This window comes from Scyliorhinus torazame, chromosome 4 (assembly GCF_047496885.1).
Source record: "Scyliorhinus torazame isolate Kashiwa2021f chromosome 4, sScyTor2.1, whole genome shotgun sequence".
Classification (NCBI taxonomy): Eukaryota; Metazoa; Chordata; class Chondrichthyes; order Carcharhiniformes; family Scyliorhinidae; genus Scyliorhinus; species Scyliorhinus torazame.
In genome coordinates this window covers 140079291-140098470 of record NC_092710.1, presented here as the reverse complement: position 1 = coordinate 140098470, position 19180 = coordinate 140079291, and the positions used below count along the sequence as shown (strand labels likewise).

The window sequence follows — 19180 nt, the reverse complement described above, 5'->3', positions numbered from 1 at the left end:
GATTGAATGGCATTCTGGTGGGTACTGTCAGATGGTCAGTCTCCCCTCTTCTTTTGTGACGTCAGACAGAGAGGCCGCCTGCCCCTATTTCTCCTCAAATGCCAGTGCTGACCAAATGGGATGGTAATGGAGAATCACTGGGGTTTCATTATCCTAATTTTTACTGCAGTTTCTGCCCCGCGCACTTATTTTATGAATCTGCCTTAGACCTGGTTGAATTTGAAGGCCAATACGTACCATTCACTGTCCATGTAACAACCTTTAAGAAGTGTAAAAATAGTGAATTGACTAACCTGGTGCAGAGCGCCATTGATTTTACGTGCCTCTTGGTATATGTTTTCAGACGTCCAATGAGGGTTTATCCTGTATAAAGCCTTTGCTAAACGATTATGCTCACGCATCCATAATGTGTGCATTGAAGCAAGGGTGAGAACTTCGTTTACACGACTTTCTCCTGCCAGGAAACATTCTATTCTTTCATTCTGAGTAACATTAGGCTCTTGTATGCATGGAGATGGTACCTGATCTACAAAAGGCAACAGTTCATGGCTCCCATCCTTGTATTTTGTGTTAGTGAGAAGGAGGCCCTCCTTACTTGAATGATCCCTTAGCTTTTTCTCATGAATTGGAGTGCTCCCATAGACAGTTGATGCATCAATAAAAGAAGTTACTGCATTAATCTGTTGTCGAGAGTCCAGACTTGACAGAGTTTCAAATGCAGTGCCTTGATCTCCTGTTCCACAGGTAGGTGAGGAACGATAGAATGTGATGCACTCGTTTATCTTGGAACGGGGATCACTTTGAAGTACCTGATGAATATTAGATATGACAAGATTAAAAATATCAGCTCTACTTTTTTGCTTGCAGTCAAGGAATCAATGAATTTGTAAAATCACATACTGTGTTCTATATTTAAAAATCACCTTTCACATCTTCTGTTTATCTACAGCAATTACCGAATCTCAGCTGGAACCTTGACAGAATCACAAATAATTTACAATGCTGAAGGAGGTCTTTTACCATCATTCCTGGGTTGACTGTTTGCAAAAGCAATCCAAAACTAATCATATTGGGCGGGATTCTCCGTCCCGCCGCACCAGTTTTATGGTGCGACTCCCCCTCCGCCAGCGTCGGGATTTTCCTTCTCGCCAGCCGGCCAATGGGGTTTCCCATTGTGGGCAGCCCTACGTCGTTAGGAAATCCCCGGGCATGAGTGCGCTGCCGACGCAACAGAAAATCCCAACAGTGGAGAATCCAGCCCATTGTCTTACTTGAGTCTCATTTGCCTTTATTTTCCTCTGCTTAAAATGTTTATCTACTCTTCTAAAAGTTGTGCTGAAGCTCCTTTAAAGAACAACTGTGGTAAAGAATATCAGGCAAAATTCTCCGGTATTGGCGCGATGTCCGCCGACTGGCGCCCAAAACGGCGCAAATCAGTCGGGCATCGCGCCGCCCCAAAGGTGCGGAATGCTCCGCATCTTGGGGGGCCAAGCCCCAACCTTAAGGGCTAGGCCTGCGCCGGACCAATTTCCGACCCGCCAGCTGGCGGAAAAGGCCTTTGGTGCCCCGCCAGCTGGCGCGGAAATGACATCTCCGGGTGGCGCATGCGCGGGAGCGTTAGCGGCCGCTGACGGCATTCCCGCGCATGCGCAGTGGAGGGAGTCTCTTCCGCCTCTGCCATGGTGGAGACCGTGAAGGAAAAGAGTGCCCCCACGGCACAGGCCCGCCCGCGGATCGGTGGGCCCCAATCGCGGGCCAGGCCACCGTGGGGGCACCCTCCGGGGCCAGATCGCCCCAGGCCCCCCCCAGGACCCCGGAGCCCGCCCGCGCCGCCTTGTCCCGCCGGTAAGATAGGTGGTTTAATATACGCCGGCGGGACAGGCATTTTAGCAGCGGGACTTCGGCCCATCCGGGCCGGAGAATCGACGGGGGTCGGAGAATCTCGTCCATCATGTTCCAACAATTTACCACACAAACATGTTCTCCTTACTCTATCCTCACTTGCCTAGTGGCCATTTTAATATAATGATGACTGACTTAAATTTAAACATATATTTAGGGACACTGAGCGAAACACCATTGGAATTCAATCTCTGAGGCATTTCAATGTTAAAAAAACTTCCATTATTTGCGATGTAAACCAATTATTTTCCCCATTTCTTCATTGTGCCAGGAAGCTGGACGGTAGGGAGACATTGAGGTCAGAAATCAATGGAAGAGGGAAGATTTGAATTAATTCCGAGGTTCAAATTAAAACCCATTCTGGGCATTTTTTTCAAATCCGTCCAAACTCGCCATCTCAAAAATGCATTAAAGATTGGGTCAGTGATATCCTTGGTCTAGATCCATGGTCAAATCTAAAATAACCAAAGAAACTTGAAATTCAAATATTTCCCGATTGTTGTCCATAGTCTAAAAGAGTGCAACTTTCTGTTAAAATTTGACAGATACCTTTATTGGAAAACAGGGATTCAGATTCTGGCAGATGTTCTTACAGTCTACTCCTCCCATGAAAGTAGCTTGACTGGTGCTTTGAGGCGTGAATGCAAAATCATGGTCAATATATTGACCCCATTCAACTAGGATGTGTGAATATAGGTGATCTTCTGTCATGTTTGTCTTATTGGCTGTACGTAGAATTTTGTTGGTTATATCTCGGACCTGTCAGAGGAAGAAAATGGAGTTAGCCTAAAAGCTCAGGCAGGCATTTCACTGTAAACAGGTCATCAGAATAGGTTTGTTTGAACGTTTGGAAGAGACCATTGTCCATCTCCTTGTGGAATGTGCTGTTGCAAAGTAAGTTTGGAGAGATGCAGTGTTTTTTTGTCAAGGTTCATCCTGAGTACACCGTGATGCAGAATTCTGTGCTCTACGGACAGTTACCACAAAAATACCCACTGGGACAAACATCAGCTGTTGCTGGAGGATCATCAACCCGATAAAAGACATCCGTAACTTATTGATCTTCCAGTGCAAAAGAGTTGGCCCGGCCAAGTGTTGCAGACTGGCATGTTCCAAATTCCAGGGATGCTGAGGGATGCACTAAAACGTGGTGCAGCCACCGCAGAGGCGCTATGGGGAAAGGTCGCTGTCTAAGTCCTTTGGGGAATGGTCACTGTTTAAGCCCTTTCAGCCATAGCAAAGTGACAGGCTGGAGATTGTAAAGAACCCCCTCACGGTGCATGACTCAGTGAATATTACGGGTGAAATTCTCAGTTTCTCCGTCAGCTGACACTGGAATTGCAAATCAGAACCGGGCGTAGAATCGCGCATCAGCCACAAATCGAGGCCGGTGCCGGACGGCCAACAGAATGCCATGTTCCGGTGCCTCAACAGCGGTGTGAATGCGTTCCGTACCGTACGACGACATGGGCATGCAAATTGTACAGTAAAGGCCATTGGCATATCATTAACGGGCCTGCCCCGAATACTCCGGGTTGGGTATAGTAAGGGGGGGTGGCCAGGAGGTGAGCAACAGGGTTGAGGTGGCAGCGCACAGACCGCCATTGCCGAGGTTGCAAGGCAGCCATGCCGCTGTCCAAGCCGCTGACTGCCCAATGTGAGCTGAGCACCACGGGTCATATGGGTTGCCCCCAGACCACCCCCCCTAGCTGCCCTCCAGCCCCAGCTGACCCATCAATAGGATGGGCAAGCTCCAGTGCAACTAGTGCCATGTTCCTGGCTGGGATGAGGGTGTGTGGGGGGGAGTGGAGTGTTTATATGCAGCTTGTACCTGTCAGGCTCTCTCTACGATGCTGACCCTGTCGTATCACACTCCGGCGCGCATTGGAATTGCACTAGTTTCTCATGACGTCAGTGTTAGCCCATTAACATGTTCTGAATTGGTCCGGGACCAGCACTGCTTTAATGAACGTGGAACACTTTCTTCGTGGGTATCACCCCCACAACCCAAAGATGTGCAGGGTAGGTAGATTGGTCACGCTAAATTGCCCCTTAATTGGAAGAGAAATTAAAAAAGGAAAAGAGACTCCTGTCAGGAAGCCTGACATCAGTGCTTAGTCTCTCAAAAGGGGAATTCCGCCGTATGTTCTCCTGTCGAAGCTGAATTGTAACCGCTTTACAATCCCACTGGGAGCGCAAACCGGTAAACAATTGTGTTCCATGCCATGCACATTTTTGCATGGCATGGAATATGAGGGATTCTCAGGGAGTCCTGTTATTGACCTTCCAACGTGCGCGGGTGGCCCGATAGGTTCCGCATTGAGCCACCCCCCTGCACCGCAAATCAGTCCCGAAATCCCCCGCACTGCAAATCGGGCCCAAACCCTTGTAATGGGGGCCCACACAGGAGCCACCTGCCTAAAGACACCCGCCCCCCCAATTCCCAGAAAAGACACCCCTGCCTGGAAACTAGAGAGCAGTCCAGACAGGAGCAGTGAGAGGAACTACAGCTGTAACACTTACCTTGAAGCTCCATGTTGCCATTCTCGAAGGAGAAAGCTGTGACCTGCGTCTGCTTCCACACAGATCCATTAGCTGCAAGCCATTCATAGCTTTCCCCTAATGGTCTGTGATTTAATGGTCTACAAACCATCTGCAGTTTTGATTCATTCATCTCCCTTTACAGTTCAGTGGCCTAAGTGGTGAAACCCCAATGTTTGTAAACACTGACCACAGAGAGGTGAGTGCAGTGAAATCACATGCTTGAGTGATTGGAATGCACCTAGAGCTTGGAATGCACCCCACGGGGGGGGGGGGGGGGTCCCCTTTTACAGGGGTCAATAGGGATGGGGCATCATGGTGTCTGGTAGAGGAGGCATGGACAGCCAGTGCGTTATTGGGGAGTGATCCTCAGATGGGCTTGGATGATCTCTACCAATGTGGCCCTGGCGTAGTGGACCTTGTGGTGGTCTGAATGTCCCTCTGGCCCACTGTGAGGTCCACCACGCCAGGGCCACACTGGTAGCGATGCCAACTGATCCACGGCCACATGATTCCCAGCTGGGGACCGGATAATCATAGAAGGCTGGAGCAAAGGGTGCCGGGCCCGCTAAATAGGTGCAAATAGGTCATTAAGAACCATTTGCATTTATTTACCTACCCTGCTAGTGCGCACTGTGGACCTCGTTGTTTATAAACATTGTTGTTAGAGCACTTTAGAGTTACTCAACCATGAAGGGAGGTGAATGGAACAATGCTGACAGCTGGGGTGTGCGGAAGCTGTCAAACACAGGCTAGTAAAAACAATATCAAATAGAAATGAATGAATGGCTTGCAGATCAAAGACCTGAGGTGGTTTAATTACAGCTGACTGTTTTTATCTTTCCAGGAATTGACAGGTGCTGCTTCCTGTGTCTGAGCTGCAGGTGTATTCCCAGGTGGGTGTTAAAGCAGTGATTATTTGCACTGCCTCTGTCTGAACTGCTCTCTAGCTTGCAGACAGGGGTCTTCTTCTATGGGATGCTTCCTGAGAGGGGTCCCTTTTCCGAGGGGCTTCCTGACAAGAGGCTCTTTTCTGGGGGGGCTTCCTGACAGGAGTCTCTTTTCCTTTTTAAATTTATCTTCCAATTAAGGGGCAATTTAGCGTGACCAATCTACCTACCCTGCACATCTTTGAGTTGTGGGGGTGATACCCACGAAGACATGGGGAGAATGTGCAAGCTCCACATGGACAGTGAGCCGGGACCAAACAGGGGCACTTTTCAGCGGTCTCTGTGGGGGAGGGATCTCTACTAGGGGTCTCTTTATTTAAAATGTGTCTAGGAGGGTTCCTTAGTTAAGGGGTCTCTTGGGGGGTCTCTTTATTTAGGGAGTCTCTGGTGAGGGGGTGGTGGGGGTGGGAATTCCACCCTACATGGTATCACAAATGTATTTAAGTACCTCAGATTACAACCCGACATATATCGACAACTCAAATGCTTTTGTACCATTTATGATGACCATTTTAAAATGTCTGTGGCGTTTCTTTGACTGTATGGAAGCACTCAGAGCCCAACATGATATATGTAGAGAACCTGAATATTATTCCACAATGTGTGATGGCCACTTTGATATGTTTGTCTTGCTCTTTCAGATATTTAATGAATAAAGTGTATTTTTTACCAAAAAAAGTAATATAAGGAGAAAGAGATGTGTTTGTCAGTCATTAAACACAATAGATGCTTATAGCAGAGTGAGCAACAGAATAGATTAGATTGTAATGTACAATGTTTATATGTGTGATGGTGAAACCTTGTACTTCTTAATACAGTATTAAATTTGTTGCAACTAGATACTCTCATACTTAGTAATTAATAAGACAAAATGTTTGATGGAATTTTAAACTTACATAAAGGATTCACTTCCAGGAATTATTTCCTACATTACATTATGAAACCAATTCAATACAAGCAAATTGTAAATCAATAAATCTTGTTCAAACAAAGCAAAATTAAAACTCACATTGATTACAGACTGGCCTATTGATATTGTGAGAATTCTGCCAAGGTTTGTGTCTTTGATTCAAACCATGTTTATGCTCAGATTGAAATATTAAAGGATTGAAGAATCCATTCAATGCCCCTTAAAATGAATAACACTTTTGCTTAACAGTGAAAGCTATGATTAAACACTCATATGTCTCACAACAAAAAAGTAAACATTTATTACCCAATCATCCTGTCCTTGATCCTTTCCCCTGTTGAAGACACAGGCTGTCAGGTGGTTTTGCAACTCTTGTCCGTCCATCTTTGCATTTCAAGCAAGAGATCACTTCTTGCACATGAATCTTATCATTAAGAGTCTTTGGGCAGTCGGGCAAGGTGAGCTGGAGTGGTGTGGGGGAGTCCAACACAGCCAAATATAATTGCTGTTCTCATCTGTGATGAATACACACCCTTTTTAGCAAGAATATCTGGATGGTGACCATGAGGGAATTTGTGGCTGATTAATGCCCCCTCTGCATGTGGGTGTACTGAGACTGACAATCGTGCTTTCAGCCCCATCTTAACTGAGATCAGCCAACTTCATGAAGTTGAGAGGTCAAATGCCTCTCCACAGCTCAGTTCTGTTCAATGTGGAGCCTTTACTCATCAAATCATTGCAGTGGATTGACCAATTAATTTGACACATAATCCTCCGAAAGCACAAATCAGACATTTTCAACAATGACTGCCCATTACAAGGACTGAGTTTTGAAGTGCGACGTATTACTTTACTGAATTATTTATTTTGTTTGATTATGCAACTAAAAAGAAGGCATTCAAAAACGGAATTATACCCTGTCTGCATTACAGGATTGAACACTACAATTCTTAATGTTGGCAGGCACTCATGCTCAATCTGTCTGTCAGCTCTATTGATGATACAGAATTGATATCCGGACCTGAAAGATACACTTATCCCTGCCAGTTTTATGGATCCATTTGCTGATGCAAACCATTGAGGAGGGCAAAACTGAATTGTTCGGCCACGGTACCAAGTAGATGGAGTTACCCATCCAAATTGCGACCATTGTGGCCCTGAAATTAATCTGAAGGCCACTTCCCATCAGGTAATGGCTGGGGGGTTGGTGGAGGAGGAGGGGTGGGGGGGGGAGCACTGGAGGTCAATTCAAGGGGGTTGGAATTTGTGATCTGGACTCAATTGTATCAATTCATTTTGACTTGTGGGATTCACACCTCTGCGCTGTTCAGTGGATGGGGCTGCATTCCTGCATGACTCAATCTCAGTTTATTTTAAAGTGGCAGAGCACAGGATGAATAGTGTGGATAGAGCAAGGGCATTCCCCAGATTTAGTGATGCCTTGCTGGAATTACTGCGAGGTGCAGTCAGAAGGAGAATGTCCTTATGTGAGGGGAGGCGGCGGAGTAGTGGTATTGTCGCTGGGCTAGTAATCCAGAAACACAGGGTAATGCTCTGGGTTTGAATCCCACCATGGCAGATGGTGAAATTTGAATTCAATAAAAATCTGAAATTAAAAGTATAATGGTGACTATGAAACCGTTGTCGTAAAAACCCACCTGGCTCACTAATGTCCTTTGGGGAAGGACACCTGCCGTCCTTACCTGGTCTGGCCTACATGTGACTCCAGATTCACACAGCGATGCAGTTGACTCATAAATAACATCCCTCCTCTGAAATGGCCTAAAAAAAAACCACTCAATTCAAGGGCAATTAGGGATAGACAACAAATGCTGGCTCAGCCAGCAACGCACTCATCCCAAGAAATGAACAAAAAAAACCTTTTGCTCAGGACTGCAAGGAAGAGACCTAATGCGCTCACCGGGGAGGCATGCTCAGATGTAAGAGATGAACAGCAGGAATGTCATGCTCGGGTTTTGGATGCAACCTAAGAAGAAATTTTAAGACATAACCAGGTCAGGAAGAGATATTTACTGCTTCACTCAATCCTGCGATTAAAGCCCTGCCCTTTCATTATATCTTGCTAAGCCATCACATCACTCCTCACAACCACTCCACGTTCAGCAACAGCGAGACTAGCTTTTCTTTCTATGCGCACCCTACCTCCTCACGTATCCATCCTCCATTGACACTCACTCCACTCCTCACGCAATGTGATCCACCTGCCTGAGAGTCACTTTCATCGACTGCACTGTATCCATCATGGCAAACCTCATTTTCAGTCACTCACACATTTGTTATTTTGCCCATGTAGGAGAAGACAGCACAATCACAAGGGTGAGGCAGAAGACTGGATAACCATCACCTCAAATTACCGAGCAAATTGATGCAAAAAGAGGATGCCCTTGATACAAATGGCACGTAAGTAACAGAAACTGAACTGGCCTTGCCATATGAACACTGGGGTGACAAGAGCAGGCCAGAGGTTAGGACTCCTGCAAGTAACTCATCTCCTGACTCTCCAAAGCCTGTCCACCATCTGCAAGCCACAAGTCAGGAGTGTAATGGAATACTCCCCACTTGCCTGGATGAGTGCAGCTCCAGCAACATTAAAGAAGCTCGACACCATCCAGGACAAATCAACCCGCTTGATTGGAACTCCTTCCACAAACACTCATTCCCTCCACCACCGATAGACAGTGACAGCAGTGTGTACCATCTACAAGCTGCACTGCAGGAACTTACCAAGGCTTCTTAGGCAGCACCTTCCAAACCCAAGACCACTACCACCTAGAATGACAAGAGCAGCAGACACATGGGCACACCACAACATGGAAGTTCCCTTCCAAGTCACCCAGCATCATGACATGGAAATATATCGCTGTTTCTTCACTGTTGCTGGGTCAAAATCCTGTAACTCCCTCCCTAATTGTACTGTGGGTGTACGTACACAACAGGGACAGCAAGGTTTCAAGAAGGCAGCTCATAACCACCATCTCAAGAAGAACTAGGGATGGACAAAAATGCTGGCCTAGCCAGTAATGACCACATCCTGTAAATACATTTTTAAAATCTGCATTCCAGGGCAGCACGGTGGCGCAGTGGGTTAGCCCTGCTGCCTCATGGCGCCGAGGTCCCAGGTTCAATCCCGGCTCTGGATCATTGTCCGTGTGGAATTTGCACATTCTCCCCATGTTTGCGTGGGTATCGCCTCTACAACCCAAAGATGTGCAGAGTAGGTGGATTGGCCACGGTAAATTGCCCCTTAATTGGAAAAAAATGAATTGGGTACTCTAAATTTATTTTAAAAAAGAAAAAGAAAAAAAAAATCTGCATTCCTCTCATTTGGAGATGAAGAAACTGGGAGCTCACAAATAGCTGGTGACAGAATCAAAAATACCTCTGATGCACCTATGCTGAACTTATTTCATCAGTGACTGAATTCTGAGGCGACTGAGTATGATGATAGTCAAAAAAAGGGTAATTGACCAGCTTATGCTTTCCTGTGCAGCCAATTGGAAGACCCTGAATAGGTTCCTGGTAGCAGTCAGGTAGGATTAGGATGCAAAAGTGTGGAGGGCAGTGGCCAAATTCAGAGCTATTGGCAATGCATCCTTCCTGGAGGAGGCTGCAGATGTCTTCCATTACCTAACATAACAACCTCAGCCTGCAGATGCTCTGCCCTTTTGAGAGGTTAAGGAAGCTGTGCGTCTGTTTGTAAATCCTGAAATTTCGGCCCCTCTTCCATGCACCCTTCTCCTGTCTCCAACCCTTATGTCCACATGCTGGTCCCACCACATCAGATCATCGCTACTGTGGATGGTGATGGTGTCCTTCTTCTGATAGGCTGTCAAACATCACCACTCTGACTTTTGTCAGATTGAAAGTCTCCAAATTTGTAAAAAGTTAGATCTACATCATCCCTCTCTGCCGTGGAAACTGAGACACCACTTGCGATAAATGAGCCTTTATTCAGATGGGACAAAGACAAGTTTAAATATCCACCTCAACGTTGAACAATTTTGCCTCTGTTTCCTTCGCCAGCTTCCTGAGCTGTGGGAAATTTGTGCTCCTGTAAAGATGTCTTGGTAGAATAAAAGAACTTTATTTCCAAGATTTTCACATAAGCTGCATGCTTGCAGCTGGTCCACAGCAATTGCTACACAAAGGAAAAACTCATTCCCCTGTAGAGATTCTCCACTTGAATGGTTGCTCAGACCTCGTGACCCTTACTCTGTTCTGTTGTTCTTAAAGGGACAATCACCTACACATGGTTATTTTGGTGCAAAGTAAAAGCAATTTGCAAAGACACTACTGACATCTCATGAGGATGATAATTGCATCAATATCTTCCTGACTGCCGACAACAATTAAATCATTGATTTTTCTCAGTGGATTTCTTGTCGGCATCTAAATGTGCTTCTGTCAAACCCAGAGTGGACACATTGGAACTGGAATGCGATCTTCATTAAATATTTAATAAAAAAACAATCCCTTATCTGCTCTCCACCCACCAGTTCTTGGAGGTTGAATTTCTGCATTCCCAAGCCCCAATATATCAAGTTAGGGAAATAGCTTACATTTAAAGTAGTTTCTAAATAATAAAGGTTCCCTTTGGTTTCACAATATCTAACCACCTAACTTGTGAATGCTGCTAACATAATTGGGCAGAATTGACCTGGAGGAGTTATTAAGCCTAATGGGTATGAAGGAACTGTATTCGCATTTACAACTTAAATGGGATCTCTAAAACACATTGTGATCAATGCCTTTATTAAGTCATGTACTGAAACTCAAAATGCCAGATGGCATTTTATAATATTCTGCATCAGTAATATCCTGTTTCTTATTTGTGTGCAGAGACCCTGAAAGTTGCTCACTGGCAGACGTGCAAATGTTTTGCTCCATTAAATAAATGTGACCTTTAGGCATCAATACCCACTGGCACCTTGTTGTACTGGAACCGATTTGGTTCATCGAGGAGGATATTCAGAGGAAGCTCAGTAAAAATAGCAAAGCCATTGATTTCTGATTGCCTTCCTGCTATTTCTTGGTGACCCAACCATTAGATTGGGCAATTTGCAAAGAGCTGCTCAATGCATCTCACTGATAGGTCAATTAATCATTGAGTCCTTAACTTCTGATAGTCTGTTCATGATATTGTGGAGGATTTAAACTGACTTGGCAGGGAAATGGCGAGGAAAGTCAAAATATACAAATAATTAGGAGAGGCAGATAGCACTACAGTAAAAAATTAGATAGAAATTAGTGTAAGTCAGAATGCAATAAAGCCTAAATTAGGTTTTCTGTGTGTGTATGAGAATGCACAGTGTGTGGTAACTAAGGTTAGTAAGCTACAGGTGCAGAGAGCCAAGTGAGGAATATTTAGGAGACAGTGATCATATCAGTATTATAAGGTTAGCTATGGAAAGGACCAGGAGCAACCTAGCCAATGGTGGGCTGCCTCCGCTGCTGGAAAATACACAACGAGGGGGCTGGGGGCTGGAAAACCCCATTCGACGTCTGAGAGTATGCTAGAGGCAAGTTCAATTAAGGCCTTCACAGTAAATTGAGTAATTTCCTGAAGATAAAAAAAAATTGCAGACTGCAGGGAAAAAGGAGGGAGAGGGAGTGATTTACTGTTGGAGAGACTCTGCATGGTCATAATGGTCTGAATAGAGTCCTGTGCTTTAAACATTCTATAATTCAGAGGAACATGAGTAGTAAAAGTGAGACATGAAAGATTATGATGACAGGCCGATGATAGCAAGTGTGGAGTGAGTGATGGATTGTCCATCAGGTAATAGTTTTATCTTCTAGGATTCTATGACATGTGGTCCAGCATATAAAGCTCCCACGAGAAATGTTGCAAACTTAAGTTTATCCCAAAGTAAACTGGAAATTAACTTAAAAATCTCTTGAAGGGCAAAGAAATACCATCATGTAAATTGTGATCTACCTTCGATGTACAAATCCACTTTTATCTGCAGAAACATATGAAGGTGTTATAAATAGCTTTGTGTGTTAATTTGCAAATGAGCACCCTCAGCTAAAGTATATTTTTAATGTAGAATTTCAAGATAATATCTGCAAAATATTATTAGGCTTTCCTGAAAGAGCCAGCTGGGCAGGCAGTTTACACGTTGCTGGTCTGATTAGTGGTTGATAATGCATTTTTCCCAAGTTAAAACAGAAACAAAATTCACTCTGACCCTGCTGTCAATATTGTCAAAAACATAAATACTTCCTGTATTATTTTTATAAGTAAAGATGCACTCACTGTATCTGGGGCAGTGATTTTCTCATGAGACAAATAATAGAATAGGACGTCAACTACTTCATTTCGCTTTCTTCTACGTATTTTTCCTTTGGTAATTTTTCTCTGCTGACAAGTGTAATAAGTAATTATAATCCTGTGTGCTATTAGAACAGTTTAAGAAATTAGCCATGGCAACTGGCGATAAGCACAATGGCCTTGTGCAGGAGCTGTAATAATTGTGTAGATTAGAGGAGATCAGCTATCAATGTCAGTTCAACTGTATTTTATAACTGCCATAAAATTTTAGGTTTTTGCCTTCTTATTGCTAGAAATCATGCAAATTAAGCTGGTTGAATAATTCAAAGCCCTTTGAACAAACTTCAGGTACGAGAAGTAGAAACCTATTGTTTTATTGATATAAATGGAATGGCTCGATCAGAGGATGTTCAGTAGTAAAGATCAGTTGAGAAGCTAATACAGCAGAACAATTGCCTCTATCAAATTTTTATTTCATTCCAGAAAGTATTTTTTCTTTCAATTTTTGAATTATTTCAAATATGACCAATAGAACTTGCCCTTTACATCTTCCGTAGAACCCTAGGTTGCCATGGTCACTAGGAATAAAAGGTCATACACTTCACCATTTTTCAAAGGTTGGCTTTGCCCATTCTCTCAAATGTGACCTTTGCTGAAAGCATTTTTGACCATTTAAATACTGAATCCAGGACTACTTTTTTCAATATTCAAGAGTTGATTTATTTTTATGTCCTTTGAATCCCAAACATTTGAAATGCACCAGGTTCAAAATGGTCCCGCTTTCTCTTTAATTTCAAAAGCCTTCCCCGTAATACACTTTGCACTAATGATCATTTCTAAATATGACCAATTACAAGACCTCAGTCCTCACAACTTCCTGTCCTCTTGTTGTGCAAACCATTCCATTGTGGATTAAATCAAGATTCGTGAAAGACCATATGGAACTGCAAGGGAAACAGATACCTGGGATCACCACCAGCTGGAAATGCCCTTCCAAGCCATCATTCTGACTTAGAAATAAATCACCATTCATTCACTGTCGCTGGGTCATACGCCTGGAACCCCCAACCTCTCAGTACTGTAGAAGTAGCTACATCACAGGGACTGCAGTGGTTCAAGGAGACAGCTCACCACCACCTTCGAAAGGGCGAGTAAGATGGGCAATCTCGCCTCGCCAGTGAAGTCTTCATCCCTCAAATGAATTTTTTTTAAAGTATCACCTAAACATTACTCCCAATTTCCTCTTTCAATCACTTCAACCTTGATATCATCCTTTGTTCATCGCCTTTCACACTTTTGAATCAACAATAAAGTTTTAGTCTGTACCATTAGAAATAAATCAGAAATTCAACACTAGATTCTAAGGTACTGGTTAATGATAATCTATATTAGTGTCACAAGTAGGCTTACATTAACATTGCAATGAAGTTACCGTAAAAATCCCTAGTTGCCACACTCCAACGCCTGTTCAGGTACACTGAGGCAGATTTCAGAATGTGCAATTCACCTAACAAGCGTGTCTTTTGGGACTTGTGGGAGGAAACCGGAGCACCCGGAGGAAACCCTGCAGACATGGGGAGAACGTGCACTCTCTGCACAGACAGTAACCCAAGCCAGGAATCGAACCCGGGTCCCTGGTGCTGTGAAGCAACAGTGTTAACCACTGTGCTACCGGTTAATATTGGTGCCCATTGAGAGCAACTGAGAGCCAGCAGAGCTTAACTTTATTGTTTATCTGTGCTTTTTGCTATGGACAGCAGAGCGTGGCACAATTACTGAGGTTGTAACCATTTTTATAATGGAATCGACCATCACTCTGATTATTGTTGACAGGAGGTGACTGGAAGATTTAGAAATCACAAGAAGAACTGTCTTTTAATGGGGTAACCTCTATTTCTGCCTTGGAGCTTTTATGCTCAAGTCCAATAACAACATCCAAGGGAGTCGAGCATTAACTTTCATTAACACTATTTTAAGCGTTCACTGTTCAGAAGCTTCTGTACAAAAACTATTGTGAAACACTCCACGTCAGTACCAGTTAAAAATCTACAGCAAACAAAGAGGTGACCTCCATTTTAGCTAAGGCTGTGTATATCAGTGAATGCGTTACTTTACAATTTTAGCAACATCGCTAAGAATGTGATGCTGTTCCTTTAAAAAAATATATATATTTTTTGATCGGTCTTTTCTGAGCCAAGCAAAGAGTTTGTTGAAGAGGACAGTACTTACAAGGGGTAACTTAAACCTTCCGTACAAGCGTTCAGGATTCCATCCTTTAGGTTGGCTGAACTCATCCTCATAATCTGGAGGAAGCCACCGTGCAAGAGCAGTATTTGAGGTTCCCCACCTGGGATTATTTCTAAAAGAGAATGCAGAAAATGCTGACTAAATTGTGAGCATACAAGTCATTTTTATTGCAATCAAATAATTTATTCCCAAAGAACTCCTGGTTATTTATGCACGTAACCTTGTTCCAGCCACTAAATTGCACTGTGAATGCCTTCACTTAGAATAGAAATGTTGCAAAGGGAGTGGTGCAACTGTGCATTCAGCCTGTCATGATATTCAAACACACATCACAACACACACATCATGATAGACAGACCAACAGACCAATTAGCACACATAACACGACAGCCAATCACAGACAAGAGCAGACACAGTATAAGACAAGAAACACGACACCTGCTGGCCAGTCCATCTAGAGACAGGACAAGGCCAGGACCTCATTAACAAGACACTCACACAGTCACCACGTGCTGAGTACCAAGTCAGATGTGTAAATAACTAGTTGGAATAAAACTGCGTTGTACCAATCGCAACCGTGTTGGTTCGTCTGTACCTCAGAGCACCCAACACCACACAGCCCATAGTAGATTTCCTGGCTCAGTCACTATACACTGTGTCAGCATTGTTGTGAATTACCGAAGCTGTTCTGGGCTACAAGTAGTGGGAGATCTTTCCCCATTGTTAAAATCATTAAAATTACCTGATTGATGATTGAAATACTACAAGTTTATTTGACATGGTGTATGCTGCAATAATTAACATTCTGGCCAAATGGCAAAACTATTAGATTTAATCAAGAATAATTATTCACCATTCCCAGGCTTCACCAGGACAATGTGCCTGGTACTCTCTCTGCAAGTCAACCCCTTGCTGATAACAGCAAAGTTTGTGTAATCTGGGGATGGATTTTTCAGTATTTAATTCACGATTATAATCACATGAGTTTTACCCAGGAATCCCTTACTTCATCGTCCTGCCTTGAAAACAGCTTGAATAATTGAAATGTTTGAAGAAGAAAAGTAATAAATCCCAAAATGAATCAAAGGACTTTATAATTATTTTCACTCATACTACTACGCCCAGACAACATCTTACTGGAAAGTTTGCTGTATCTCAACCTGTGCATGTAGTTTATAGCTTCAAGGCTCACTGATCAAGCTGTTGGAGTTGCTTGTGGTTCAAATACTGCAAACTGTGAACATAAATTCTCTATATTGAACATGCAAGAACCTTCTGGCGTCTTGTTAAAGTGACATTATGTTTCGTTTGGCAATATCTATTTTAGCTACAAACACATATGACATGCCAAAATGCATCAGTGTTACTTAGACACAATATCACCTGGAAAAAATCCATGACTTTCCTTCCTCAACATAAAGAAATTTGTCAACAACTTTTCAAAAAGGAGATGGCACTTTAGATTGAGAAATCTTGTCAAGTGGAAAAGGTTTGTATTGTAGTAGGGTAGTAAGATAAAACTCAAGGCAATTTAAGGACCAGTAATTAGATAATATCAAACTAGTTGATTTCATGAAAAGGATGCGCATCATAACAGGGTATGGTAATGTCATAGTTACGCTTCTAGACTAGTAGTTTGCGGTTGGACTCTCCGCCACCCGAAGCGCTTCCGGTACGGTGGAGAATCACGTGTCGGGCAAAACAAAACGGTCAGCGGCCAGCTCCGATCCTGTTCCGAGGCTCCTGTCTCCTGCTGGCGGCGGCATCAAGGTTTGCAGGAGTATGCAAATGTATCATTTGAACCCATTTGCAGCCTATTAATGGGCTGGACACCGGGGCCGGGATTCTCCGACCCTGCGCCAGGTCGGAGAATCCCCGGGGGGGAGGCGCAAATCCCCCACTGCCGTCCTGACGCCGGCTGCCCTATTCTTCGCCGTCATTTCTTGGGGGCCAGCGGGATTCCCGCCATGCCGGTCGGGGGCCATTGACAGCGCCCCCCCCCCCCCCCCCCCCCCCCCCCGCCGGTGATCTTCCGGGCCCCGATGGGCCGAGTGGCCGTAAAGTTTTGCCAGTCCCGCCGGCATGAATTACTCACCTCACACACAGCGGGACTACGCTAAAGTGCACATTTTCACATTTTTGGCACTATAATCTTCTTGTTTGCCCAAATATTTGAGCTTTCTTTTTGAATTGTTATTTCAAAGCCTTGATAATCATGTACAAGACCTTTCCTAATATAAACTCTGTGGTAAGAATTTTACGCTTCCCCTATGGGCTCTGAAGTGGTGAGAGATGCAAGGAAAATGGGCACCCTCTCCTTAAGGCCCAGTGACCTCTGGACCAACCTCCGTACCCCTCCTCCTCTGACCAATCGCCCCAGACACCGAATGCCCCCCATGTGACCCCACAAAATGTTACCTACCCTTCCAGCACAGTAAACCCTAGAACTTACCTGTCCTCCAAGACTCAGGCCATAGTTCTGGGAATTCCCTGCAGTACCTCTCCCAGTCACTGCTGTGCTGTGCCCAGCAGGAAGGAGCATTGCCGGCCAATCAGATTAGCCGGCAGCTTCCACTCAAGTGAGGACGGGTGTCCTGCCTTATGCCAATCTCTTCGGGGTAGTGTCCTAGCCCCAACCATCTTCAGCTGCTTCATCAATGACCTCCCTTCCATCATAAGGTCAGAAGTGTGGATGTTCACAGATGACTGCACAAAGTTCAGCACCATTCATGACTCCTCAAGCAGTCCAAGTCCAAGTGCTGTAAGACCTGGACAATATTCAGGTTTGGGCTGACAAGTGGCAAGTAACATTCATGCACACAAGTGCCAGGCAATGACCATCTCCTACAAGAGAGGATCTAACCATCACCCCTTGGCATTCAATGACATTACCATCGCTAACTCCCCTACAGTCAACATCCTGGGGGTTACCATTGATCAGAAACTGAACTGGACTACCCATATTAATGCTGTCGCTACCAGGGCAGGTCAAAGTTTAGGAATCCTGCGGTGAGTAACCCACCTCCTGACCCCGCAAAGCCTGTCCGCCATCTACAGGGCACAAGTCAGGAGTGTGAGGGTGGTTAGCACTGCTGCTTGACAGCGCCAGGGATCCGAATTCGATTCCAGCCTTGGAGGACAGTCTGTGTGGACTTTGCACGTTCTCCTCGTGTCTGTGTGGGTTTCCTCCAGATGTTCTGATTTCCTCCCACAGTCCAAATATGTACAGGTTAGGTGGATTGGCCATGCTAAATTAGCCCACAGTATCCAACGTTACGCAGGTTAGGTTGAGTTACGGGGATAGGGTGGGGTAGTGAGCCTGAGTAGAGGACTCTTTTGGAGGGTCAGTGCAGACTTGAATGGCCGAATGGCCTCCTTTCATACTGTAAGGATTCGATGGATCTGTTCCCCACCAACTCTTCAAGTTCGCCCCATCCTACAAATTCACGCATAAGGCTTCTTGTTCCAACCATTTTGCTTATATTAGAGTTAAAATGGCCACATGCTTCTCCTTGGCCAAGTCCTTGAAAGATGTCCACTTTAATATTTCCTGTCAAGGAAGCTAACCTGTGCATCCCTTACATTCAAATCATATCCCTGTATAGTGCGCTGTAGTCAATTTGTTCACCATGAGCGAACATCACAGTTGTGTTTGGCATAATGCACAACAATAGGTGCAGTTTCTGGCATGAGGAATGATCGGGAGTGGGAGTTGTGGTGAATGTATAATTACTGATAATTCACCAGTGCATTGCATTATGTTATGTTATGTTATTAACCCTGTGGGCTCCACCTATGGGCCATTGTGTGGCTTCACCCACAGGGGGATATGATGGGGCATGTGTGGGCTCCGCCCATGGCTCCTCCCCTTTAGAGGAAGTATAAGAGCAGCTGACCTGCGGGGTCGCCTTCAGTATTGTACCGGTCGCAGGCAGGCACAGTTCTAAGCTGATTAAAATCACGGTTTACTTCTTCACGTGTCTGCGAGTGAATTGATGGTCGCATCAGGAGTACAGATAGATTTCCCCCTAGCCGTGGGAAACTGAGACAAGTTATAGTGTCTTCACCACTGCCTCAGCTTACCTCAATAAAGTTTGGGGATGATGCCTGGACTCTTTCTGTGAGTACTGCTCAGCAGCATACCCACCACAAAACCATTAAGGAGGAAGGTGCATAGAGTGGGAAGATTAAAATAATAATCACCCTTCTCTGAGGATATAACAGAAAAATGGGCACTTGAAGAAGCTAAACAGAGGATGCGATTCAACGGAAAAAGTCAGCTTTAGGGCACGTTTGGCAATGTGTTTCTCGGCATTTGCAGTTCCAAGATTCATC

At 44.6% G+C, this 19180-nt stretch overlaps 1 protein-coding gene across 1 annotated transcript in view; it reads right to left on the bottom strand.

Moving 5' to 3' along the window:
- The window catches only part of tpo (thyroid peroxidase), a 92253-nt gene that overhangs the window by 35373 nt on the left and 37700 nt on the right, over positions 1-19180 (bottom strand). Inside the window, exons 6-8 of the mRNA XM_072500543.1 lie at positions 14828-14957; positions 2452-2661; positions 294-809 (exon numbers count right to left, since the gene is read on the bottom strand). Coding sequence (XP_072356644.1) covers positions 294-809; positions 2452-2661; positions 14828-14957 — 856 coding nt within the window. The remainder of the gene's footprint in view (positions 1-293; positions 810-2451; positions 2662-14827; positions 14958-19180) is intronic.